We start from the raw sequence: 23,464 nt of genomic DNA on the forward strand, positions 1-23,464 counted from the left end.
GCCCAGGTGTGGCGGGTAACCACTGATACTTGGACCCTAAAGAGGTTTATTTTCTCCTTTTGGCTCTGATTGAACGTTTCTTGTTTTCTTCTCCACTGTTGCCAGCTGGCTTACTCAGTTATTAACTATATGTGTTATATCTGTAATTTTGTATTTTTTTTTGTAACCTTGTCTAACATTACAACCTTGTTCAGCGGTCTGTCACTGTGGTGACAAGAACACTATAAAAGTGTAAACAGTCAGGGAAACACAATGAGAGGAAGAAAGAGGAAACATGAGGGAGGGGATTGTAATGAAAGGGAGACAGAACCAATGAGGCAGACGGAAAGACATTGGAGGTAGGGAATATGTGAGAGGCAGAGAAAGGAAGTGAGAGGTGGTTAAAACATGAGTAGTAGGAAGGTCAATGAGAAGTAGGAAAACATATGGTAGGGAAAGCCAATGAGAAAGGAAAAAACAGAGTAATGGAAAGGCAGTGTAGGGTTGAGAAAAGTCAATGAGGTAGAACATGAGCTGGCCAAAGTCAATGAGATGCAGGAAAATCAAGAGAGGTGGGCAAAAATCTGTGAGGTAAGAAAATAAATCATTTGAACATCATGAAAGCAGTGGAACATCATGAGAGGCAAACAAAGTCAATGAGAGGTAGGAAAATAATGAGATGGGCAAACTCAGTGAGAGGTAAGAAAATAATGACAGGGAAAATCAATGAGTGGTAGGAAAATCATGACAGGCAGGAAAAGTCAGCAAGAGTTAGTCCACGAGAGGTAGAAAAAACATGAAAATCAGGGAATGGCAATACAGGACAGGGAAAACCAGTGAGGCAAGAAGAGACAGTGAAGGAGTGAGAATCTGTAATCCAGAAAGAGAAGAGCTAAATGACATGACATCAGTGCATAATAAAATATCTTTCAATATCATATAAAATGCCACTCAGACTTGTAAATTATAAACCATATTTTATTCTGTTCTGCTAAGAAATTTTTACAAGGATTGAACACTTAGTTTCCTGCTTGGGGAAATACGCTGAAAAAGTGAGTATCACATGTCACTGCGGTTAAAAGGTTGGAGAAACACCACCTCTGCAAACCACCTGTGGTGTGGACCGGATGGAAGGTTAGCAGGGAACATAAATCTTCAGCGTACAGAAATGGTCTGTTGCATTAGAGGATCCAGGTAATGTAGGGATGATGTGCTTATGCAGAAAAAAATAAACTGTGCAAATTTAGCCTTTTTGACGGAGCTGAACAAATTCCGCCAGAACACACAGCTTGCCTACGTTGGCTCAGTATTATGGTCGGTAACCACACCCCCTTGGCACATGATTGGCTGCAAAGATGGGTCCCGCCCACTGAAACCACGCCTACTTAAAAAGCTGCTTCAAAAATCTCGTCAGCTATTTAATAAACCCTCAAATGTCACCTTATGCTCAAAAAATACTACTTTGAACCAATGCAAACATACATTTCATTTTCTTTGAATGGTGATTGAAAAATCATTCAAGCGTGGGGGACATATGGAGGCAATGGTGTGATCACTGAGATCGCTGAGCTTCTGCATATGTGATTAAAGCTATAGAATTTTCTTTGTCATATAGGGTTACTGTCAGTCAAATGCATAAGATTTGGATTACCCAAGACAGAGGTGTGTGTGGGGAGTTTTTCACTCTGTCCCTGCCTTTAATATCTGAGTACAGACAGTTTCCCATCATCCCATAAAGTGCAAAACACAACCCTGATGTGTACTTGTCTTATAAACGCAACGCAATCAAGGACGGTGGGAGAACTAGGACACAATTATGTTGGCAAGGTAAGAAAATAGTAAATAGGAAAACAGTATTACACATTTTAGAAATATAGTCATCTAAATATAATCACAACTGCATCATTCAAAAAAGCGCCAGTCATAATTTGTCCATTTTTATCTTGCATACGTTAGAAGCTCAAGTCAGCTGGCAGCGAGCGACATGCTAAAAATGGATGTCCGAAAATGATTTAATAACTGGATCACATAAATCAATCTTTCGCTGCAAATTTCTATTATTAATGGAAGTACTGATTTGTCTTTTGGGTTATTCTGTGAGTTCTAGGTATCTCCATCTTGGCACTGATCTGCGCTAAGGGTCATGCATTGATGACACGATAAATCAAAAGACAAACCTTTATGATGGACATCAGTGAAATTTAAAGTAGCATCTTTGCTGCGTTACAGTCTTGTATATCTTTCTCCATGTTTTATTTCAGTATTGCTAAACCACCACTCATATTTTCAAATGCTTTTACCTCATATTTTCAAATGAATTAAACAAAACAGAAACAAAAAAGCTCACAAGCTAAAGATCCAGTGACAGTGTGAGGAAAAGAGGACAGGGACATCTGACTCGTCCGCCTTGTCGTGGGTCCAACATTGTAGCTCGATCCCGGATCATAGATTCATTTCACAACCAGAAGTGACGTATCTTTTACATCCTATATCCATTGACGATGCTTCCAGACTCCAAGTTGTGACCCAAGTGGACTGACTCGCCAAAGTACAGTACTGCCCCGAACACAGAGAATGTGCCGGAACAATACACTTGACATGATACTCAATGTGCTGCTGGTTTATATGCATTCATGGTGGCAGAAAAATAAAGTCCTTTCAACGCATTGCATGTATGAATATGGCCTTGATTCCTCCGAGGGGGGCCGCTGGCAGCAACTGTCAAAATAAATGAAAATGTCTCTTTCCTCATTACGGGCACCTCCACTCTTCAGCTGTCCAGCTGAGTTATGATTTCCGTCCCTATTGAATCAGGACAGCTCCCCATTGCACTCATGGGCGAAGCGCAGGAATGGGAGGTGCACCGAACCACCTCTTTCCGTGACCTGAGGTCATCCCAGGGAAAGCTTTAACAGGAAGGACGGGCTTTAAAAATAATCAAGCGCCATAGTTCAGGTGTCAACGTCCTGGAGAAAGATGGAGGAAACAGGATGGGTACTGTTATCATAGAGCCCATTATACCTAAAACACACAAAAACACACACGTACACGCATTTCAGTGCCGGATGACACCATTCCAATCGTTGAGTGCCAGACAACATTCAGATGTAGTATGATACAGAGTCACACACATCCTAAGGTCAGGGAGTTGCCCCGGTTGTGTTCACCTTCACCGGGGGAATACGAGTCCATGAAATCCGTAGCCTTTTTTGGCACTTTGATTCCTGGATGTGCTGGGCGTGCATTTTGAAACACTTCCACTTCCGTTCAAAAACCTTCTGATTGGTGATGGAAAGAGTGCAAAAACATAGTTAATGACCCAGTCATGTAAATTTCATTTTGATATTACATAATGATCAGTAAATTCCAAGTTTAAAATAAGTCCTAGGCATTGATTTATTTAAGGGACTGATTTTTTCACGTTTTCAATTTGGGGGAAAAAAGACACCTAAACCAAAGGTAATCCTAACTTGCGAAATGCTGAGATTTATTTTACTCCTGCTTAAGTTTTTGAATGATTTTTTTTCCCCCATCATCTTTGCAGGTAAATTTGTCCAAACTGGTAATCCTCCCGCTCCAGTCGGCAGGGTCTTCTCACGCTTGTCGCCACCTCCTCCACCCCCTTTGGCTGAATCATTCAGTCTTTTTCTTTGTCCAACACAAAGTAGTGCATGGGGTTCTTGTTGGCGTCCAAAAAAAGTCCCTCCGACTGGTTTCCTCCCTGGTCTCCAGCCCCACGCTCACCACAGCTGCCTCCCTGTGTAGTTGGGGGGTGCAGTTGGTATCTGGTGGGGGGGGGATAAAGAGATGTTATGTCACTGGATCAGATCACTGGGTGAAGCCTTACAGGACCCCCCTCCCCACTGACTTCTGTAATGTCACGAGGGCCTACGCTGTCAGACGTCTGCTATACACAGCCCTTCCTTCACTCATTGTTTTCCCTTAACCGCCCATCACACTCTTTACTGACCTATTTCCTCCAAAGGGGCAGTATCTCCAGTGTGAGTCATGGAGCATCCCTGGTGGGGAGTGGTACATGCTGGGGCAGCGGCAGTGAGCTTCCTAGGGAAGGGGGACATCGAAGTTGGGGAAGCACGCGTCTCAGTGTGTGGAGCGTAAAAGGCGGATGGCTGCCGAGCTGCGGCAGCGGCCATATTGGGTTCGATCAGGAGGGAGTGGCACCTCCACGAGGCTTAGCTGGGGGTGTGTCTGATTAAAAGTCACTTACAGCAGTGAAGGAGACACTAAAAAAGCTTGACAGATGTGTGCCTGTATTAGAAGCTCTTTGCATATGTGTGCTTGTGTATAAGACACGTGTGCAAGACTCAGCCAATGCAGCACTTATCTGGGCGACTGAAGGGTGATGGGTGACTGCTAATGATTGTGGCTGCGCTTATTTTGGCCTGGTTCAGCGTGCATCAACGCAGCTCCTGTTCTATCTGCCAACTCATGGTTCTGTCCCCATTATTTCCCATCAGCACTGACTCAACACTAAACCTGACGGCTTTGTGGGCAGCAGCGTGCCGTCATGCTTGATGGGTCTTGATGCAGCTGAGATGGTCAGACTGCTGAGCGTTGAATGTATTTGGTTCTGTGTCCTTGTTCCAATTCCTGTTCATGCGCCATTGCGGGGCATCCTCACCGTGCCACCGTTCAGGACTACCGCCATCTCGGTGGGCTGGTAGACGTTGCTGCGAAACGGTCCGCTGCGGATCCCCAGGTTCCCGTTGCGGTGGACACCTGACCTCAGAGCTGCAGAAAGAAGGCAGGACAGGTGTATGAGATCATCCTTTGCCGTTTTTCCAGACTCTTCATACTAATGTCACCATGCACATGTGTAAATATTCACATTTATTCATTTAGCTGATGCTTTTCTCCAAAGCAACTTACAATGTTAAAGCTACAATTATTCACCCATTTATACAGCTGGGTAACTTTTTTTTACTGGAGCAATTTAGGGTATGTACCTTGCTCAAGGGTACTGCAGCTGGAGGTGAGGCTCAAGCCTGCAGCAACCTTTGTGTCCAAAAGCAGTCACTCTAACCACTGCACTTGCAGATGCCCCCATAAACAAAAATATATTGCCTCCACAAACCCCTGCTTTACCACCAAGTCACAGTCAATAAAAGCATAATTTATTTACAAGTTCTGTAAAAGTCTCAGACGTAGCAATAATTCTGCTACTACTAATTCTAATGACTACATCAAAATAAAATATATAAAATACAATGTGAATAATACATTCATTTACGGAAATATGAAAATATGAAAATACATTCTTGCAAATTTAATGTATGGATCTATGGATTTATTTATTTAATTTACGACCGCCATCTGAGAATTTTACCATATCTATTCAGAGGAAATAGGGGGAAAAACAAATGTTCTCTTCACAAACTCCTATTCTATCGTTGACTGATTCAACCGATAAACGTTCATGTTCCTCATCTTGTTACTCACACTGGAGTTTCGAAGACGAGTAACCAGTGTAGCTGCGTATAGAAGAACTACATGTGATGTGGTTGGGCTGTAATATGTATACAGAATATTCGCACAGTACAATACCTGCATACGGAATACCTGAGCTGTGCTCATCAAAGGAGAACGCCTGGTTCTCCATGTACTGCAGCGGAAGGTCATCGTAGAAGCTGGTCTCCCTCAGTCGGGGTGGCGGCTCTGTTGCGTCAAAGTAGTCGGGGGCAGAGGGTGGAGGTGGCGGGCGTAGGCAGGAGTGGGCTTCGGGGATGGCGTGGAGCAGCAGCAACAGCCAGCCCTGCACGACCAGTGCCACAGCCAGGGCTGGCTCATCCCAGTCGGGCGAGTGGCCCAGCGCTGCGTTACCATAGAGATAGAAGCCCAGCCAGGCGGCCCACAGCATCACTGAAGCCAGACAGGCCAGGAAGAGCCAGAGGCCGCATCCGCGCCACGGGCGCTCGCCCCCACACAAAGCACAGGCTGAGGTCACCAGTGCCGCCAGCAGGAGCAGCACCACATAGCTGCAGGCCAGTGCAAAGTCCAGCGGCAGGTACTGGCACGCTGCTTGACCCTGGCGTGCCACGGTCAGCAGCAGCCACTCAGCCGCAATGATACCCTGCACCAGTGTGAGCCCCAGCGCCAGCCCCGCCAGGATGATGCCACCGGGGCTCCGCTTCCCTCGCGCCAGCCGCTGCAGCCGCACACCCTGCGCCAGCAGGCAAGAGAAGCACAGGGCGAAGAGCAGTCCCCAGAGGGCGCGGCGTACAACGCAGAGGTGCTCGTCGTGCTCGATAAGGAAGGCAAAGCTGAGTCCAAAGAGGCCCACTAGGCCTGCCAGCAGTAGGAGTAGCGGCGCCACCCCGCTGCGCTTCTCCGCCTCGGTGATGTGCCGAAGCCGGAACAGCAGGACCAGACACAGCAACAGCGCCGCCAGCACCCCGCCTGCTGCCACCGCTTCCAACACTACGCCCCACACCGCCTCCAAGTCGCACAGGACCCGGAACGGCCGCTGTAAGTCGGGAGAACAGCCCCGAGGAGGGGTCTCCTCCTCGGTGGAAGCGGAGCCCACCATGCAGAGGGGGAGGAGGAGGAGGAAGAGGAGAAGGGGGCAGGGAGTCATCACTGAAAAAGATGAGAAACAGAGGATCACATCACTGATCCACACCGTCCCCTTCGCCTGTATTTGCAGAATTCCACACGTGCCGATTTTCACTTTTTAATTAATCCGACACCTTTCCCCGAATTCACTTAAAATAACTCGCTCGTTTTTGCATCTGGGAAATTTTTACTGTGTCAGTTCTGGTTACGTACCATGATTAAGGGTACTAAAGTCGGGGTAAAGGATTGAAACCTGGCTCTTTGGAGTCCAAAAGCTGATGACAGCTATTATATTCATAGACATGGAACCCAGCAGTGCTGTTCCACTTTTGTTCACTGTCATTTAACGGATTCTATTTTTTGCCACAGAATAAGTTTCCAGGGAGTTTACTCAAACTTTTGTCCGTCATCAGAAGCAAGAAAATTGTTCACAAGAAACAACCAACGTTGCGAATAGAAAGCGCAACAAAACTGACACCCGATTCACTCCGCAGTGCGTAGGAAGCACAGCTCGCAGCGACAACTCCACTATGATTTCTCGGTGCCCACAGGTTCAACCGCTGCTGACAATTCAAGAGATGCCGAGCTACAATAACTGGCAAGGAATCACCTCTACCCAAAACAACACAGTTATTTGCTTTTAAATAATGAAAGTATTCAAAAACAATTTAGTGAAGGCAGCTTTGGGTATTTAATTATTTCGCATAATTAATACAAATCTGTTTTCAGAAAAACCAAGAAACTGTTCAGTCTTAACATTTGATTGACATCTTATATGAAACAATATTTACTATGCACCTACGCTTGTGAATATACATTTGCATTTATTTATTTAGCTGATGGTTTTCTCCGAAGCGACTTACAGTGTTAAGGTTACAATTATTCACCAGTTTATACAGCTGGGTAATATGACATATGATAATAAAAGTATGGTATTTGAGTAGAATGTTGGAAAGGTAGCGCGCTGGTGTTGAATCGCTCAGCTGTTTGTTCACGCTGTTTTACCGTAGTTACGTCTAACAAAGAAAAACAGTCTGTTAATGACCTAAGTGAGGATTCTGCACTCAGTTGATGCATTCATCCAAGTTACTTAAAAAAAGGCTGGTGGTTCAGGTTGAGCTAGGGATGGCAGCATGATTCTGTACTCTTTTTTTTTTCAAGCAGTTCATGGTGGAACTTAAACAGTCCAGCAGGTGGTTTAGTCATTAGAGATATAGGTAAGGTCTTACATTTGAATTCCCATTTTGACTGTAGCACCTTTGAACAAGGTAAATGTCCTGAATTGTTCCAAGCCATTGTAAGTCACTTTTGACAAAGGCATTGGATAAACGGGCAAAAATAAATAGTTTTGATCTAATTTACATCCATGGGGCTCTGGTGATGCAGTGGGTTTGGGGTTCAAGTCCTGCTTGGGGTGCCTTGTGATGGCCTGGTGTCCTGTCCTGGGTGTGTCCCCTCCTCCTCCAGCCTTGTGTCGTATGTTGCTGGGTTAGGCTCTAGCTCCCTGTGACCCTGCATGGGGCAAGTGCTTTCAGACAGTGTGTGTGTGTGTAATTTCCATCCTGCAGGACTTCTTCGTTTGTTAAGAGATGCTCTGTAATGGATTTGACCATGAAATTCTTCCTAGACTTCTGTGGCAAACTTGGCCGTCAAGGAGTGAGATGTGTATTACTGTAACTAATATTTTATATTTCAGTCCAAAACGTTCATTCTTTTTACTGATGCTTTTTCCCACAGTCACTTACAGTGGTTTGTGTACTAGCACACTTTACAATGATTTACCCAGGTGAACTGCTGGGTAAGTTTTGCAGGGGCAACTCAGGACAAGTAAGTCAGTTGAGGGTATGACAGGATTTGAACTTAAATCTTCCTAACCACAACTCTACCTGCTTTAATGCAACAGGTAATTGTACATGGTAGTGTTCATGCACAGTAACTTGTACACCTAGAACTCTAGAGTTATGTATTTGACCACGGTAACTCCAATTAGCTATGCTAGTATTGCTAGGTCTTGTCATATCAAACAGCTTAATGGTTTTTTTTCAAAGATTTCCTGCTTGCTCAAAATCTTACCCTAATCTGCCCTAAAATCAAGCTTTTCCATCCATACCTCTTACCCTGTTTACATTTGCAGTGTCACTGAAGTTGGAGTCTTTGGTCCAGTGTTTAAACCACTACACCACTTACTTCTCAAATTGATCTTACTGCAACATCATGCCTCCCTTTGCAGGCAAACATGCTGGAGAGTATGGTTTTTATGACAACAGACGACCAGTGGTGTTTAGCTGGCATGGGAACTGGTACAACCTAACTGACACTGGCAAGGACAACACAGCTCTTTACACTGTTTACCATCTGATAGAGTTGGAACATTTGTGTTTGACAGCGTACCGTGCGAGCGAGGGAGGGAGACCGAGTGAAGAAGAGTGAGTGGGAGGGAGAGAGGAACTTGGACGTGGGTGAGAACGCAACACAGGGAGTGAGAGGAGGGAAAATGCGGGAGCAGGCAAAGAAGGTGATAAGCGGATGGAGAGCATGGCCTTGGGTGCCGTACGAAGCATTCGGTTCCCTTCGTAAAAGACGACCAAGTGAGGTTTATACACTAAGCTATTTAAATGATCTGCCCGTTTATATAGCTGGATGTTACTGTATCAATTTATGGTAAGTACCTTGATCAAGGGTTCTCTAATGGAAACAGGTTTTCAAACCTGGGTCCTACAAGGTGGTCATTGTAAGCACCATGCTCTAAGCTACATACTGTATGATACCAGGAGCTTCTATTATGTATATTTCCATAAATCCGGTATCTTTTCATTATTTTGCAAATCCACTTATCAAAAGTAACTGTCCCGTTTTACAGCTTCAAATGCTGTGTACTATCTTTAAGCAATTCATATTAAGTTCTTTGCTCACTTAGAGCAGTAATGTTCATGAGCTCCGGTGTTGAATCGCTGTGCTTCCCGTTTTCAAGAAAGGGCTTCCTGCACCGTCCTAAAAGATCTGGCCTCCACGTGGATACACAGACGTACAGTTCAACAAGATCCAGTTTCCACATTAGCCTACTTTCCAACAGTCTGTCTCAAGGTTCTAGGGGTGGCATTGAGAATGGAGATATATCAGAGGCACTGGTCCCCACGTTGACTTGCCCTTGGGATAGCTGAATCTGAAGACTTAAGTGCTCCATAAATTCGAGTTGGGGGTCAAACGCTAGATCATCTGACTCAGACGGAATCTGTTCATGAGTTATACATAGGAACAAGCTTCTCTGGATGCTGGAACGCACATGGAGGATGGAAGGACACACAGGAGGGGTGAGAGCCAGGCACAGCAGTTCCAGTGATGTCACGCTTCTGAAACAGGACTGCAGACTGTACAAGTGACATGTGCTTTGCACCCCCTGTATTTGGTTTAGAAACAATGCTCCTCTTTGTGATTGGGAGCATTGCACAACCAAATGAGAAAAACAACCCATCTTCTGCTATGGACTCAGTCCAGCAGCCTACCTAGACATCATCATTCCTTGGTGGGGAAGACCAAAAACTTCCATCTCAGACACACATGGAAAACCGAGTCTCACACTCCAGTTTCAGTGTCTCTCCATAGAGAGATTTGCAGTTTGGAATATGGTTGAGGGATTGAACTCGTAGTCCTAGGTTCATCACTATGTTTTTATAGCATTAACATGGTAACAACAGTCTACAGCAGCTGTAAAAGTGAATTACATGGTTACAGTTTTAGGCAGTAATGAATAACAGCATTAATACAAGCTGATGTGAACTAGAGTGAGAACCTTCTATTTTTTGTGTGCGCTTCTAATGCTACCCAAGGCCAAATGTAGGGTCTGAACCTATCATGTGTCATGGTTACGGTACTCAAGACAGATATTCTTCTGTAATGCAATACATACTCTACACTTGCCCTAATGATTTTGGGGGCTGGGACTGTAGAATGCCCAGTCGATACTGAGTTGGGAGATTTCTTGACATGGATCCATCCAGTTTTCAGATTTCAATAACTCCTTGTTCTGAGTGTCCCTTGACTGAAGCTGATGTGACAAGGAGTACTCCAACACAGGATGAGGTCCTTGATGAAGATTTTTGCTGTATGGGGCATGTAGGCTTTCTTGCTGGGACTGCCTTGACCCTTTGTGAGAACTTATCAGGATTTCAACATATTCTTGATATTTGGGAAGCAAGCTGTCGTCAGATACCTGTAAGTGTCTAAAGGCCCTGCAAGACTGGACATACGTTATGAAGGGGCAGTAACCTTGGTGAGCAACTGGATGACCTCAAGGAGTTCTTATACTAGATCTCTTTCTTGACTGGGGTGTCTATGACCAAGGTGCCCAGCAATCATCATGAGTTGAACCTCCTTACTAAGTTGTTAAGGGGTTCATTTCCAGTACCTGTGTGTCCCCCAGATACCTTCCCATGGCCAGTGGTTTTTCTTCCTGCATTTGTAGTATTTTCTGGATTTATGATCTATTTTTCCTTTCTCAACAAAGGGTCTTTGGCTATCACTACCTTTTAGAGCACTCATTCTAGCTCCTACGTTACAATGCAGTCAACGGGAACAGTCAACCCACACACACACACACACACACACACACACACACACACACACACTTTCTGAACTGCTCATCCCATATGGGGTCACGGGGAAACGGAGCCTACCCGGCAACACAGGGCGTAAGGCCAGAGGGGGAGGGGACACACCCAGGACGGGACACCAGTCCATCACAAGGCACCCCAAGCGGGACTCGAACCCCAGACCCACTGGAGAGCAGGACCCGGTCCAACCCACCGCGCCACCGCGCCACCGCGCCCCCTTGGCCTGTAGTTGGATCTTGGGATCGGGCTGGCGGTCTGCTGCGAGGCGCGCCACCGCCCGTCCCAGCCCCCGCCTCTCGGCGCCCCCCCGATGCTCCCAGCCGAGTGTCCCGCGGGGTCCGAAGCGGAACAGTCAACCATCTGTATGAATGTGGCATATTGTCCATCTAATTTGGGCTTCACCATTTTTTCCTTTTTGGGTTTCATACCCAGAACAAAAGCAATCTTGAGGGGTAGGGCTTATTTATGTGCCACAATGCTTCAGCTTTGGATATTTTTCATGTTTAATACAAACTTTCCATATTCTAACAACTCGGTCAGCTTTTAACGGGGTGTCTTAGTTATTTCAACTGGTCACACCTGGTGCTTACTTCTTCCAAAATGTTTCCAGGTGCCGCTGTCAGCATGGCCAGAGTGGGTGTGGCCAATTTTTCACACATTGTCACTGGTTTGACGTATTCGTCATGGATCCACCCTCAGCAAGCTTCATAAAATCACAATAGCATTCTGTATAACTGAGTTTCTATGGCAGCTCTCCCTTGGAGATTTCAGAGGAGCTCCATCCTCCCGTCTCCATGGCCAGTTTCATACCAAAAAACTTGGCTTCAATCACTGCACATGTATGACAAGCAGATGACACAAAGGCACTCTAGAACTTCAGCAACAATCACCATAATCTGGGATCTAGACCACAAAACATTTTTTCACCCTTTAAAACATCTTAGATCTTTCCTATTCACTGACACCAGGGGCCACCTTTATTTTGAAGCACCAAGGTAACAACCTCAAAGGAGTGCAGTCGTACCACTTGTGGCAGTCAGGAGTCACACAAGAAGCATCAACAGTTGCTAAGAATTACTAAGCAGCTGAGGACATTTGAAGAGGAGTCCTTACCTCTTGGGACAGGTCCACTCAGCTTCTGATGATGCTTTGTGTTCTGTCAGCGATGCAGTTTGTGTAACGAATGCTTGTTCGTTGGAGGTGAGAAAGAGGTAAATAGAGGCTTTGGTTCAGTTATACTGTTACCCCATAAATGTGGATTGTGAAGCTCCAGTCATACAAGTGCTTCTTTCTCCTTTTTATACTTATTGACATAATGTTCAACGTAGCTAGGTAACTACAAACCTCTTATGATAATAAACGTGTAGCTAGGCAACTGCAAACATCTATATTGGGTCATCCTGTTATAAAGTTTTGAGTTATGAATTTTTGAAAATGCAAACTGTTTTTCTCTTTATTTTTATTTATTTTCTTTACTTACCGATTTTCAATGTTTTATTTGAATGCAATTTGTTTCCACATCCAGCTTACAGTAAATCACACTCAAACAGTAGAACAGTGGAACTGGATTAATTCAACTTCCACTTTTTCATAGCTTGTGTCTTTTGCTCCTGAGTGTTGGCAGTCAGCAACAAGATTGAAAGAGAGATTGACGAGATGTTGTATTTCTATTTTTTAGTCATTTTAAATTTGAATGTAGCTTAAAGCTAATAAAAATGTTTTGCAGTATATCTTTTATTATAGCTATATCTGAGAGTTTTACAGAACCTACTCAGAAAATAGGTCAAGGTGTCTGTTGTTACATTTTTGATTGTATAGCACACTGAAAGCGTCCACATGCTGATGAACCTTACAGATGCATATTTGATCAAATCAGCTGGCCTTGAATAATAGGTTGTGGAGATCACATATTTTTTATTTTCATTAATTTTGAAGTGGACTTAAGACCTTTATTTCCTAATTTTAATGTGTCAAGTTAATAAAAGATGATAAGAGTCCTGCGATAATTTGGAGTGTTCCAGTGTTCCCTGTGTCACACCCTTTCTTTTCAGGATAGGCTCTGGACCATGGTGACCCCAATGGAAGAGCTGTCACAGGTGATATTTAATTCATCATATATTTATCTGAGGTCTGGATTTACAAACAAACCAAGTTATGAACAGAATTTCCAGTCCTGGCTGTGTTCATATCTAGAGGACCCAATGTACATCAACCACTACACTACAGCAGAATAAAACGTCTTCCCACAGACAGGAAGATGACAACTGGACTAGCTCTGTGATGATGAGCCACACCAGGTGGGACTTTCAAGCCCCTCTGATGAACAGAATCATGATAATTAAATTTCAAGCTACCTTGTGTGTCCACATACTATCTACTTTTGTCATGCCAAGATTAAATCTTCCTGCTTATGTTGCGATTGGCCGGCTGCCGCACCCCAGCCATGCCAACGTGTTCCACTACCTTCTATAAAAAACCTGTAAACTCTTTAACCCAAGAATGGGTAATCCAAGTCCTCCAGGGCTAAAGTCCTGCAGGTTTTAGGATGACCTTCCAGTTTCACTTCTGATTAGTAATGGATTTCCACCTGAAAGCCCATATAATGAGATCAGTGATACAATTTAGCATTGATGTTAAACTGAAAACAGAACCTTCCATGGTCCCGTGAAACTGGAATTGCCATCCCTGCTCGAGCCTCCTTCTGCTGCCGTCCATTTCTTTAATTTCCGCTTCGTTTCACGCAAGAAGTGGACTAGTGCCCCATGACCGTAGGTGCAATGAACGACCTGGTACCCATTTCATGCTTCCGCACCTGTGACCTTTGCACTCCTCACCTGACACTGTGACAAAAAGCAAGCCACACAACCTGCTGCTCAGAAAGGAAGGCTCCCTTTCTGCTTGAAGACACATGCCTCCACATGCCTCCCCCTGACCACACCTTCCATTGTCATGCCACTCAGAATATAACCAAAAGACACATTATGTCCTGTGAGATTACTGTCAAACAGAGATGGTCACACAATGATGTTAGACAGGTGACAGAGGTGCTGATGTCATGTCGACAGTTGTGCTGGTCCTCTTTGTTGATGCTTCCCCGCTTTCTTCCCTTGTTTCCATCTCAGTCAGTCTGCCATGTACTTTGGATAAACAACCTCAGGCAGCCCTTGGCCAATTTTAGCTTATGCCACTTGACTGGATCTCTCTTATATGGATTACATTTTATTATGCCTGGCAGATACCTGTATCCACACTGACGTACATATCTTATAATTTCCCCAGAATGTTTCATTTATACTGCACTAAAAATTGAGCACTTTGGCAAACATGATAAACAGAACTGACGTGATTAAGAATAAGTTCATTACACTCAAACGTAAAACAGCTATTGTCCTCCAAGGATCTGCACTTGATGATCCAGACAAGCAAAGTCTCTATAGAGCACCTGAAAGCAACTGGCAGCTCTACAATTTTTCTAACAATAACTTTATTAATAATAACATTGATATTGCATCTGTTACCCAATTTTGCATTTTAAAATAAAATGAAAAATATTTAAATTATTATGTAAAAGGTATATATAAACAGTCTAAAGGAAGCGACATTAAGTTGCGACAAAATTGTAACCTAACAATTTAAAAATCTGTACTCTGTACCATTACCAGCCAAATACGTTAGTCCAGAAGATCATATATTAATAGATAAAAAACATTTTACCTCTTCTAGCCTCCAGCACTGATGTATGCAGCTGGTTTATCTTCATGGGTATATATTACCTTAGAACTGATACTCAGTCTAGCTGCCACCTTGGCCTAGCTAATCCTAAAAATCGTAATGTAACAACCGAAAAATGCTTAGAAGGTCATATATTAATAGATTGACATTTTTACGTCTTCTAGCCTCCAGCACTCATGCCGGCAGCTGGTTTACCTTTCAGGCATATATATTACCTTAGAACTGTTACTAAGTCTAGCTACCACCTTGACCTAGCTAATCGTAACATAAAAACCTAAAAATCTGCAACTGGAGCTGTATGGAAGCTTACTTAATTTGACAGAAAATCATCAAAGGCACGCCTGCGCTGCCCATGCAGCAATCCGCACGCCATTGCGGAAACTTCATCATTACACGTTAATTACAACTCGTTCGGCAGAGGCTTTTCTCCAAAACGACGTACATCTCAGCAAAAATCCAATTTGTGCATTACATTAAGAGAAAGAGGCACGGCTGCAGACATGTGATTCTTAAGTAAACCTACTTTGTTACTTTCCACTTGATGCCCCGATGTTCATCGCTCGAGTAGGTGCATAATACACAGGATAGTTGAATCCTGATAACCTCCTACACACTAAAACAGAACGGTTAATCTCACTGGTGCAGATTCAAATTCTAGAGACCTTGGGTTTTATTTAAAGGATCTTGCGTAAAATTCTGTCTGTGACTGCAAATTTAGTGAGGGGTGCGCATGGGCAAACATACAGCACACACACATTGAAAGACAACCAGACACGGCTATTCAAACGCACCGTAGGCCGTGATGGAAGAAAAAGGGCACCCTTAAAAAAAAAAAAAAAAAAAAAGAAAAAAAAAAACGATGTGTGCACTTTTATCATCTGGATTCCAGAGCGATTGTGCGTCTCCCAACTTTAGAAACTGATTCGGCATCCCTTCACAAACACACATAAAAACGTGTGCATGCACAGGCACACAAGCACAGCACTATTCTTTTCACTCTGGTCATTGACTCAGCAAAAGCACCATGTTTTACAAAAAGCCTTTTCAGGGCCACTCGTGGAAACGCTAATGGGTAGTTAGACATTACAACATGTCAGAGGGCAGGCCGTAACTCACAAAGGCCTGGTTCATCATGAATTCACAGAGAACCGTGAAGCTCCAGTTTCACTTTTCTGTTACGGATATAAATGGAAAGCAAGAGATTATAGTATAAAATGCCAAATTTTCACTTTACCATTGGTTAAGGGAAATCGGCACCCCAGGCCTTTCACAAAAGGCGGAAATCACTTGTTCACGGACCTTAAACATGAGTCTGCAGAACATTTTTGCATTACTGAAATCAGCTCACAGTACATTCCCAGAAAAGGAGCATAAACTTATTTTTCGAACAAAGAACATCATGTTGGCCATGAATGGGACACAGGACCAATACAAGTGGACTTAGAGAGTTATAAAAAAATAGCATTTAAAAAAAAAATTAAATAGGAATCACAACAATCAATTATTTTAGGAATCACAACAATTTTTACAATTTTTACATTTACAACCACACAAAATATTTTTAATTTTAAAACATGAAGCTAACTCTGTTCTGACACTAGATAAACATGTCAAGCACATTAGGAAATGAACAGGTCATTATGAGGGCGCTGCGCTACTTCACCACGACGGCCTCTAACTGCAGGTTTAACCCGTTAAACGACCCACTTCGGACATGAACGTTCCCGCGCGCGCGCTCGCGCCGCACGCCGCGCGTTCACTACCCGATCCGCGCGCGCTCGTTCCGAGCCGCGTGACCCCCGCGCAGCCTCGGAATTATGTAACAAAAACAAGGTTGACGGAAACGGGGGCAAATCGTTTTGAACGCATTTACAGTTACGGCAGAGAAAGGCGCTATAGTCTAGTATAAATTATTTTAAAAAAGGAGGCAGAGTGTATGACGCAGTAATGGAGACACTCGTTGGTTTTGCAAGGAACTCCTCATAAGGCGTGTTATTAAAAACATAATAATTATGTAAGAGAAGGTGTTAATTTGGGTTAACAGTAAATTTGAGAAATGCGTTTAGGGTATAGGCTCCGGACCACCTCGACCCCACATGAGACAAGCGATGATTGCTAATGAAAGGATGGGTAGTTTCATGTCGGCTTCTTATTTGTTGTTATTATATGTTTCGCCACATGAATCCAGATGTTTCCCGTGCACAAGTGTAACAAAGGGATGTGTCTCCGAAAAGTTGAACCGACCCTATAATAAATGACACATGCATGGCATGATATTTTAAGTTGCATCTCTGAGTCTATGGGGGGCATCTGTGCAAGAAAAGCGTTCGGAAGACCCTTTGAAGGAACTTCAGGGTACTTTTCTCAAAAAAAAAAAAAAAGAAGTCACTTGTCTCAGTGCCTCTTACCTGGGGAGATGGAGACGAGTCCTCCGATGCGCAAGCCCGCGCGCCACGCCACGCGCCGGGAATGGCGAGGTCACATCCCCGATCTCCGATCGCAGAGCGCAAAGTTGGCGTCCAGCACCAAGTTTGGAGAAACAAAACGACAGAACAGCCCACTACGTCCCACTTGGGTATTCGACCCTTTTGCTCGTTTCCCAGCTCTCCCACCCACCTACACTCTCCCAGAGAAATAAATCAGAACATGAATATGAGATCAGCACTCGGGCTCTAATTATTGTTTATTCCAGCAGAACCCACTGAACTGAGGATGGCACACAGAGAGAATAAAAAGTGTGTCATTTATTCACAGCATCTCCTTGCCGAGAGTCCAGCCCAGTGTCCCTAAAGACTTGCATCATAGAGCTGTTTTGTTCAGCTTCCAAACCGAGTAGGTCCAAAAACGTTATGGTTTTGCGGCTTTTATTGTCTCTCCTCTGTCATATTTTTCCCACGGTCTTGTCCTCCGCTTCCAAAAATAAGTTCCCGAAGGCGTCTCTCAGTTACTGTCAGTGTCCTGGGGGCTCTTTGGGTTCTTCAGGAGGAAATGACTGGGTTCTTCCAGAAGGGGTGGTTGGACTCTTCAGGAGAAAGTTGGGTTTTTCAGGGGAGGGTCGAGTTCTAGAGGTAAAATTCCTAATTCAGGAAGGTTGATTCTTTAGGAGGAGGTGGCTGAGATCTTCAAGAGAAGGTCGGGTTCTTCAGGCGGAGATGGATGGGTCCTTAGCGAGAAGGTTGGGTTCTTCTGGAGGATATGGCTGTGTTCCTCAGGAGAAGGTTGGGTTTTTTTTTTACGAAGAGACCGTTGGGTTGTCTTGGAGAAGGCTGGGTTTCCTCGGGAGATCTTTTTTTGGGTTCTCAGAAGATCGGGTTCTTCTGGAGGTGGTAGCTTACCTCTCTTTCATCACCGCGCACCTCGCTTTTGTTGATCATAAATAAAAAAGAAAGAATAATCCAGAGTAGCACTTCACACACGCTCAGCCGCGCAGAGAAATGGCAATGCCGAATACACGGCCGCCCTCTCTCGCTCGCTCGCTCGCCCGGGCGCGCGAGCGCGCGCGCTCTCTCACCACATGCGCGCTCCACACGCGCGCTCTCAGCTGCTCGGCTCCATCAATTCACAGAGGCGAGGCGTGTGACAGCGCGCCTCTGCCAGCTCGTCCCTTTTGTTTGCCTTTGTTTGTAGCTCTGTTTTCGCGCGATCACTGTGCTTTTTTTTTGTCGTGGTGTGTGTGTGTGTGTGTGTGTGTGTGTGTGTGTGTGTGAAGGCCAGAGATTTACACAGCTGACAATGCCCTTCCTTTTCATTATTCATCATTCTGATTTTTTTTGTGTATTTTTTCAGTTTTTGCCATTCAAAAGTTCTTTAAAGATAACTCACAACTTACACACGTGCACACACACACACACGCACACACACACACACACACACAAAATCCAGACTTTACAGCAATGGGTTTGCTCCCATTTACAGACAGATAGGAGTTTCACCAGCACGGCCTGATCATGTGGATCAAATGCAGAGGACGGGGACTAATCCGACAGGTGGGGGTTTTACGAGTGACGTGGTAGGTGGCTGAATGACAGTTTGACAGTAGGTCTGGCCCCACAGGGGGTGCAAACCCAGACTAGAAGGGTCTGGCACCCGGCCCGGTGTGCTTTCAGCCCAGTGCTCAATTTACTGACACCGGACTCCACCTCTGCTTCTCTACTTTGACCAATCCAAACCGTGGCGTACTGCGTTCCGGGGCCCCGTGCGGCAGGGTGTGAGAAATACCACGGTGGCCGTCCTAGGACGCTCGTGCCGAGACGGGGGGTGCGAGACCGTCCTCGCGGGGTTCCGGTGTGTCTCAGCGACACGGAGGCAGTAAACTGAGAAATTGCAAATACATCCCCACACATACAACAAAGGCACAAGGTTGCAGTGCTTCACAGGTGCGATCGTGTAAAGGTTTCTCATAATGTCCGCAAGCGTGTGCAGAATATTCCAGAATTCCTCTGAATTATCATGCAAATGAAAAATACAATTTGTGAAAGAACTTCAGGTGCAGATCATAACAATAAAATACATTATTTTACCAGGGGGGTGCGGTGGCGCAGTGGGTTGGACCACAGTCCTGCTCTCCAGTGGGTCTGGGGTTCGAATCCCGCTTGGGGTGCCTTGCGGCGGACTGGCGTCCCGTCCTGGGTGTGTCCCCTCCCCCTCCGGCCTTACGCCCTGTGTTGCCGGGTAGGCTCCGGTTCCCCGTGACCCCGTGTGGGACAAGCGGTTCTGAAAATGTGTGTGTGTGTGTACATTATTTTACCAAGTATAGAAGAGCATTCAGTCTACTTTCCATAAAGTCTAAGGGAACATCCAATGTTAGGTGTGTACACCTAGCCAGTTACTTTCAGAGCAACTACCTTGATGCGGGCCACTGCAGCAGGAGTGGAAATTCAAACCCGGGACCTTAACATTAGAGGGCAACCACTCAAAGTGCTCCAATGCCAGCTGCTTCATTTGCTTTGGTGCTCCTGGTGTTCTGGCTGAACCAAAATTTGCATGTATATCATATAAAGTTTTGCTCCGAAAACGCTGAAACTGAATACCTGGAGGTTTCCGCACCTTTCGACAAGAGCACAGTGTTCATTATACCCCCACGGTAACGGGTTGTGTAATCCTGTAAGTAGCAGTGTAATACCGCGGTTGCACTTTTCCTCTCAGCGGGGAGTAATCCCCATTAGTCACCGTGTGCTAAGAGTGCATTAGGGCTTCAAGGCAGCGGTCCCACGTGTGTACCCACAATGCACCTTGTCTCTTTCCTCTAAGGAGCCTGCATCATTTAATTTATGGGAGACTTGAGACGAAGCAGTGAACAGCCAGTTGTGATGTCTCCTGCAAGGTGGTGCAGCGGGAAGCGCTGGTACCTCTCACCTCCTGGGCTACGGACTCAGACATGGGTTTGAATCTGGCTAACTGTGTGGAGTTTGCACGGGTTTGCTCTCACAGTCCAAAGACGTGTGTTTCTGATGACCGTAAATTGCCCTTAGCGTATGAATGTGTGTTTAATCGCCCTGCTATGTAAATTAGTAGATTATTTTAAGAAGCTTATTTTAGTGTGTATAGACTTGTTAAGGTGGCGCCGGGTGAGAGCTGCAGCCTTTGGACCTGGATATCACAGGTTTGATCCCACCTGCTGCTGCAGTACCCTTGATCAAGGTACTTACCCTGAGCTGGTACAGTAAAACAAGTCACCCAGGTGTATAAATAGGTAAATCATAATCTTAACAGGGTAAGTTGCTTTGGAGAGAAGCTAAATGCAAGTGAATATGAGTTAATATTCATAAGATCAATGTCCCTCTTATGGACTTGGGCTGTAAACAGATGTTTGCATCGCTTGTGACTGGGGTTTGAACCAGCATCAACTTTCAAGCGACCCTCACAGAAGAGGGGTGTATGAAACCCATTAGGGAAAAACCCCATGTGACTGGAGAAGACTCTAGGTGTGTTATTTATAGGGGAGTGACTCCTGCCCGCATGGACGAAGTTTGGCTCGTTCTTTTTCCCCACGAGAACGCGGTACGTCTCGGTCGAAGCTTTAAGCAGCTGGCGTTAGCTGCCGCGGCCCTGTGCGACCGCCACACCGTGCCACTCTCTGTCACATACTTTGGTGGCTTAGGCATCGCTCTCACCCGGTGCTACTAAGGCAGCTTACAGCATTACACTTCGCCTATTCATCGCGGTGCGCCAAAGGGCCGTAGGTGACCGTTTCGAAGGCACATCCGGGTCTGTCTCACAAACCAATGACCAGGGACGACTGTGATGATTTCTGTTACTTGGCCTTGAACAAGCTATTGGTTTTCAGCATTTTTGAAAAACAAAGCAAGTATATTGCTTTTCTCCAAAGTGACTTACAGTGATTTACCCGTTTATAGAGCTGTGTAACTTTACTGGAGCAATTTAGGGTAAGTACCTTGCTTAAGGGTACTACAGGTGGGACTCAAACCTGCAACCTTTGGGTCCAAAGGCAGCAGCTCTAACCACTGCAAGACCACTGCCCCTTAAATTATAACCTTTCATATTTTTAGAGGTAGAAGTTAAGTTTTCAAAATGTATAATCACATTTTTTACTAAAAATGTCATTATCATAATGCACCCAAATACAAAACATCTATAACTAAATGCAGAGATTTAAGTAAGTTTTTTTTATCGGAACCAAACTTAAAACGTCGTTAAACACATGCAATAATGCAAAAATATGGTTGAAATATTTCAATCCAGTCTTAACAACAGAAATACTTTAATTATGATTGGAATATCATTGAGATAATTATGATGTCTGGACTTTCTCATTACCATTATGTTTGCAAAATCTTAAAGATATTAAAATGAAATGAATACTCATTTAGAAAGAAATCAAAGGCACTGGGATGATGTTGAAAAAAATTTACTGTCACCGCTATGAGCGAAATGCTGAGGATTTTCATAATGTAACAGTTTTCTCACTGGTTGGGTTTAAAGTCAGAGAGACCGATCCATCCAGCAATTGTTACTCTTTACAGGCCTTCCACCTTTTGTATTAATAATTGAAATTCAAATAATTGATACGTTAATGCAGCATTGTGCAATGCACTAGATGAAGTGACATAATGCTTTCTTTTTAATTCTTGCACAATTAATCACATTTGATTTTTACTCTTTGTTTATTTCTTTATGTCTCCTGTCTGTGTGGAAGGTAAAAGAGTGTAAATTGTGACTGTAGTACTTGAGTGTATAGGTGGACACTGATCTGAGAAAGCATCAGTACAGTTTTTTTATACAGGCTCTTTTTACCATGCTTTGATTTTCCCTCTTTTTCAGTAGTATGCATATTAGCCCTGGGTATGAAAATTTTAAAAAATTATTGAAACACGTAACTCAGATTGCACCGATATGTATTTTGCAACCTCTAACCCACAGTCCTAAAAACACTGCAGCTTAATTTAAGCATTTGGTTTGGAAGCTACAGGATGGTGGCACAGCAGGTATCAGCTGGTGCCTCACAGCTTCTGATCCTTGGGTTCAGATGTATGTTTGATCCGGGTGCTCTGGTTTCCTGCCACAGTTCAAAGACGTGTCTTTCAGGTCAGCTGGTGTGTGTGTGTGTATGTGTGAGCGAAGGAATATTTATGATTGCCCTGCGATGGATTTGCCTCTTATCTGAAGTATACTGTGCCTCACACCCTTTATTTCTTGGATAGGCTCTGGACCACCGTGACCCTCTATTAGACTAGTGGTTATTGATAGTGGATCAATGGATGGATGGGAGCTTTAACCACATGAGATCAGATGCTTCACTACTACACCGCTCACTTCTTGCCTGCTCCCATCATGCCTTACTCTGCTGGCTGACCTCTGTACCCCCATGGACGGTTAAACAGCTGCCTCTCCTCCACCTGCTGGAGCCCCTCAGCGTAAAGAGCTCATGGTTGGCGACAACAATCCCGAAAGGTCCCAACAGCGACAGACAGGGGTCCCCGGCGGAGACGGTGAAATCACAGCTCTAAAATGTGCAGCCGAGGATGGCTACAGAGAAGAGATTCCAAATCCAGAGTCATCCGCGCCGCAGGACGAAGGTATGGAAGGCCTATTTTCATCACGGTGACCTCGGCGTGGAGGCTATCGCTAATTCCGACAGGAACTCAGTGGCACTGGGGTGGTGTGTTAGGAGGAAGGTGGCCAGGAGGCACATGGAGATCTTCTTCCTGGAGCTCAAGGAAGGGAAGTAGGGGTGTGATGAGGGTGTGGGGGAAAACTGCTGACTTGATTACCATGGTAATTAACTGGTGGCTAAGTAAAGGCAGGGATTAACCCGGCTGAGGCTGTCATGCCGGTCTGCGGCGCCTGATCATTACGGTGATACAAGCTGCGAAGATGCTGCCGTCTTGCTGGGTCCAAGAGGAGAAGAGCTGTTGATGGGGCACCCCCGGGGTAGCACGAGGACCCACGTGCAGAACCATCAGCAGGGGGCGCTAGGCCGTGGAAGGGCATAGGGTCAAATCCCCTGGAGTGAGTTGCCGAAGGACTGAATTGGGGCACTGAGCTGCATTGCTCCTGTGACTCGGTGAGGGTTCAGGGGTCGAAACTCAATGCTGGTTCAAAACAGAACC

The 23,464-nt window shown here is 44.9% G+C and overlaps 1 protein-coding gene across 4 annotated transcripts; it reads right to left on the reverse strand.

The window, feature by feature from the left end:
- Nucleotides 1-970: 970 nt before the first annotated feature.
- Nucleotides 971-18,413, reverse strand: LOC108930174 (G-protein coupled receptor family C group 5 member B-like). 4 transcript variants are annotated; one of them, XM_029258484.1, is made up of 5 exons: nucleotides 17,303-18,413; nucleotides 5,560-6,576; nucleotides 4,622-4,731; nucleotides 3,950-4,041; nucleotides 971-3,764 (listed from the first exon to the last, which is right to left on the reverse strand). In XM_029258484.1, the coding sequence occupies exons 2-5, from the start codon at nucleotides 6,572-6,574 to the stop codon at nucleotides 3,617-3,619; spliced, it is 1,365 nt and encodes a 454-aa protein (XP_029114317.1). In that variant the 5' UTR covers nucleotides 6,575-6,576; nucleotides 17,303-18,413; the 3' UTR covers nucleotides 971-3,616. The 4 variants fall into 4 exon arrangements, with proteins under 4 accessions (XP_029114317.1, XP_029114313.1, XP_029114333.1 ...); XM_029258480.1 differs by having other exon boundaries at nucleotides 5,545-6,576; XM_029258500.1 differs by lacking the exon at nucleotides 3,950-4,041 and having other exon boundaries at nucleotides 3,632-3,764.
- Nucleotides 18,414-23,464: the final 5,051 nt, after the last annotated feature.

This window comes from Scleropages formosus, chromosome 1, assembly GCF_900964775.1.
Source record: "Scleropages formosus chromosome 1, fSclFor1.1, whole genome shotgun sequence".
In the NCBI taxonomy this organism is placed as follows: Eukaryota; Metazoa; Chordata; class Actinopteri; order Osteoglossiformes; family Osteoglossidae; genus Scleropages; species Scleropages formosus.